At 60.0% G+C, this 2810-nt stretch overlaps 2 protein-coding genes across 2 annotated transcripts; both read right to left on the bottom strand.

Annotated features, from left to right (window-relative positions):
- Nucleotides 1-421: 421 nt before the first annotated feature.
- Nucleotides 422-586, bottom strand: TRAVEDRAFT_90496 (uncharacterized protein; the record flags this gene model as incomplete). Its single annotated transcript, XM_008047472.1, has 1 exon — nucleotides 422-586. A coding segment is annotated over one exon (165 nt), but the record flags the coding sequence as incomplete, so codon positions are not given.
- Nucleotides 587-1705: 1119 nt separating this feature from the next.
- On the bottom strand, nucleotides 1706-1855 carry TRAVEDRAFT_137374 (uncharacterized protein; the record flags this gene model as incomplete). Its single annotated transcript, XM_008047473.1, has 1 exon — nucleotides 1706-1855. A coding segment is annotated over one exon (150 nt), but the record flags the coding sequence as incomplete, so codon positions are not given.
- Between the last annotated feature and the right edge of the window lie 955 nt (nucleotides 1856-2810).

The following is a 2810-nucleotide window of genomic DNA, read 5'->3' on the forward strand; positions in this document are numbered from 1 at the left end:
GAGTCTTCGCAATGGGCTTCCGCGTCATTTTTCCAGCCTCGCAAGACTCGCAGGTGGATGGGACAGACGCGCGCGGATCAAGTCGTACGCCCAGAACGTGCTCCTTGCGCAGCATCTCGCGCGCGACTTCGTGCGAGATGTGGCCCATCGCGCGATGCCACTCGTCGGCGCTGACAACACGCTCCCCCTCAACAGGTGCGCTTTCAGTTGCGGGTGCTGCGCGCTCGGCCGGAATCACGACACGGTATAGGCCGTTCGTCATCGTGATGTCAACAACGGTCTCGCCCTCCGCGTTAGCGATGCGGCAGCCCCGCTCGCGGAATGTCACCGTCACGCCGCTCGAAGCGACTCGCCCAATGGACACGAGGGTCACGCCCATCGTAGGCGCGTGGAGAACATCACGCAGCAGGACGCGGGTGGAGCGGTTGCCATTTGGGAGGGTGACGTACATGTCGCCCTTGCTGACGGCCTTGAAGACGTGTTTGTCGGCGGCGTGGATGGGCTTTGGGGAAATGGACTCATAGTTTACGAAGCGGTGTCGGTGAGGGGACATGTGTCGAGTAGCACCGGAATCGAATAGAATTATTTCATCCGGTCCCGACTGCGCCTGCGCGAGCTGCGCGCCGTCGGCACAGACGTGCTCGTCGTTGAACGAGTAGCTTTCATCGTCGTCAGTGTCCCAGGCAGCCGGCTCGTCATCAGGGACGCTCGAATCGGCCACAGTGACCAGATCGGGGAGATCGTCGATGTTGTCATCCAGGGGCGTGAAGACATACCAGGCCTCGTCCTTGGCCTTGGCGTCCTTCGGTGCCTGGGCCTGGGCGGTCGATGCGTTCTCGCGCGCCTTTCCCTTGCCCTTCGGACCCTCGCCCTCCTTGCCGCCACCTGGCGCCCAGCACTCGCTTTTGTAGTGCCCCTTGCGCTTGCAATTGTAGCACTCGACGGACTTCTTCTTGCTCTTGCTACTGCCTGCCTTGTCACTAGCCGACAGTGCGACATCTGTCGCGTCCGCCCGTCGCCCAGCCTTCGTCCGCAAGAGACGATGTTCGTACTCATCGGTGAGCGCCTCCATCAAGTCGTCCGGACTCAAGACTGTGCCCGTGACGCTCGACGTAGCAGAGACGGCGGAGATGAAGGGTTCGTAGGACGTTGGCATCGAGCCGAGGATGATAGCATAGAAGTCGTCTTCGGAGGGGGAATGGCCCATGGCGGAAAGATCCTCGCGCATGGTACGTAGCTTCGCAAAATGCGTTCTGACGTCGTCCTTCTCCCCGCAGCGCTGCTCCTGGAGACGTCGGCGCAGGTCGACCGAGACCATGCGCGACTTCTTCTCGAACTCGCGGGCAAGCGCGTCCCAGATCTCGCGCGCATTCGGCTTTGCGCGGATCTTCATGAACAGGGAGTCCGGTATGGTGCTCGCGATGAGCTGCTTCACCACCGCCTCGCCCTTACGCCATACGGCGAGCTCGTCCAGGTACGTCTTCTGTAAGGAGTCGGCCTGACTCGCGGCCTCCACGGCCAGTCCGCCAGCACTCGCAGCGCCACCAGCGGGGGCAGCTGTCGCTTTGCCGCCACCGGTTCCTCCGGCAGCGGCGCCAGCGCCTTCAGCTCCCCCTGCGACTCGTCCGGGACCAGCGGTCGCTCCCTGCGCCGCTGTCACCGCCGGAGTCGAGGCAGGCTGCCTGACCGAAGCGGCCGGCTCAACGGGCTCCTTCGACGTGCCGTCGAGATGGCCCAAGACGCCCTTCACATCGGCGGCCCATGCCAACCGTTCCTTATACAGGACCCAGTTCGCGCCGCCGACCTCAAGCTTCGGTACACGCACATAGTCTTCTCCGAGCTTCACGGAGGACATGTTGTATTTGGCGAGTTCGGTAAGTCTGACTTGTTTGAGTTTAGAGCGCAGGGCTCATAACCTATGAGCGCGGTATCTCAGTCAGACGCGGGTTACGCGGGACTAATATAATAGATTGGATATACCTATGAGCGCGGTATCTAAAGGACGCGAACGTAGGTGAGTAAACACTAAGCGAACCATAAGTAAACGGGGCGAGCTCACCTCAGTCAGACGCGGGTTACGTGGGACTGAGGTGAGCGGGCGCGCGATGCGCGTATAAGTACGGCGCGGAGCAAATAAACGACGAATCAAGTAAGTATCATACGAGCGGATACGGGCGGGGAACGAGGCGCGGAATTGTAACCTACGGGGACCGTTCAGTAACCTACGCAAGCAGATCGGAGGCGCGAGGCGGGCACGCGTTCGCGCCAGGCACCGCGCGGAGGGCGCGCGGGCGGCTTGAACGCTCACACGATTGCCATCCAATTGGGAGAGCAGCGTTATCGAAGCGCTCGCGCTCGATGCGCCTGTGGCTGAAGTGGCTGAATGAGTGGTATATTCGTTGCGCACGGAATCCAGCTTCGTACAGTACATTTAACGTCTGAATGTTGGTACAAGAACTGTGGGTGATGGCCTAATACATAAAATGTTTGGAACAGAATTTTCTCGCACTCTCAATTGATATATAGGCTGAACGAATGGGCCAGTTAGACTTAGACTCTGGCTAGACTTTGGTGCGTGGCAGGCTGTGGGCCGCAAGCGACCGGGCATTCGGGGTTAGGGTTGCGAGTGGTGGGTGGCTGATGGCTGAATATTCTGGGTATTTTTCGCATTAAATTTCAATTTTTTCGGCTCCGCGCGAGCGCGGAGTTAGGGTGAGGGTTAGGGAGCAGAACGTTTTTTGCTCGGGAGTGCGCGCAAAAAATGAGGTTTTCTGGCGTGAGGGCGCGGGAAAACGAAACGGTCGCCAGCG

The sequence above is a fragment of the Trametes versicolor genome, assembly GCF_000271585.1.
Source record: "Trametes versicolor FP-101664 SS1 unplaced genomic scaffold TRAVEscaffold_20, whole genome shotgun sequence".
NCBI classification, from domain to species: Eukaryota; Fungi; Basidiomycota; class Agaricomycetes; order Polyporales; family Polyporaceae; genus Trametes; species Trametes versicolor.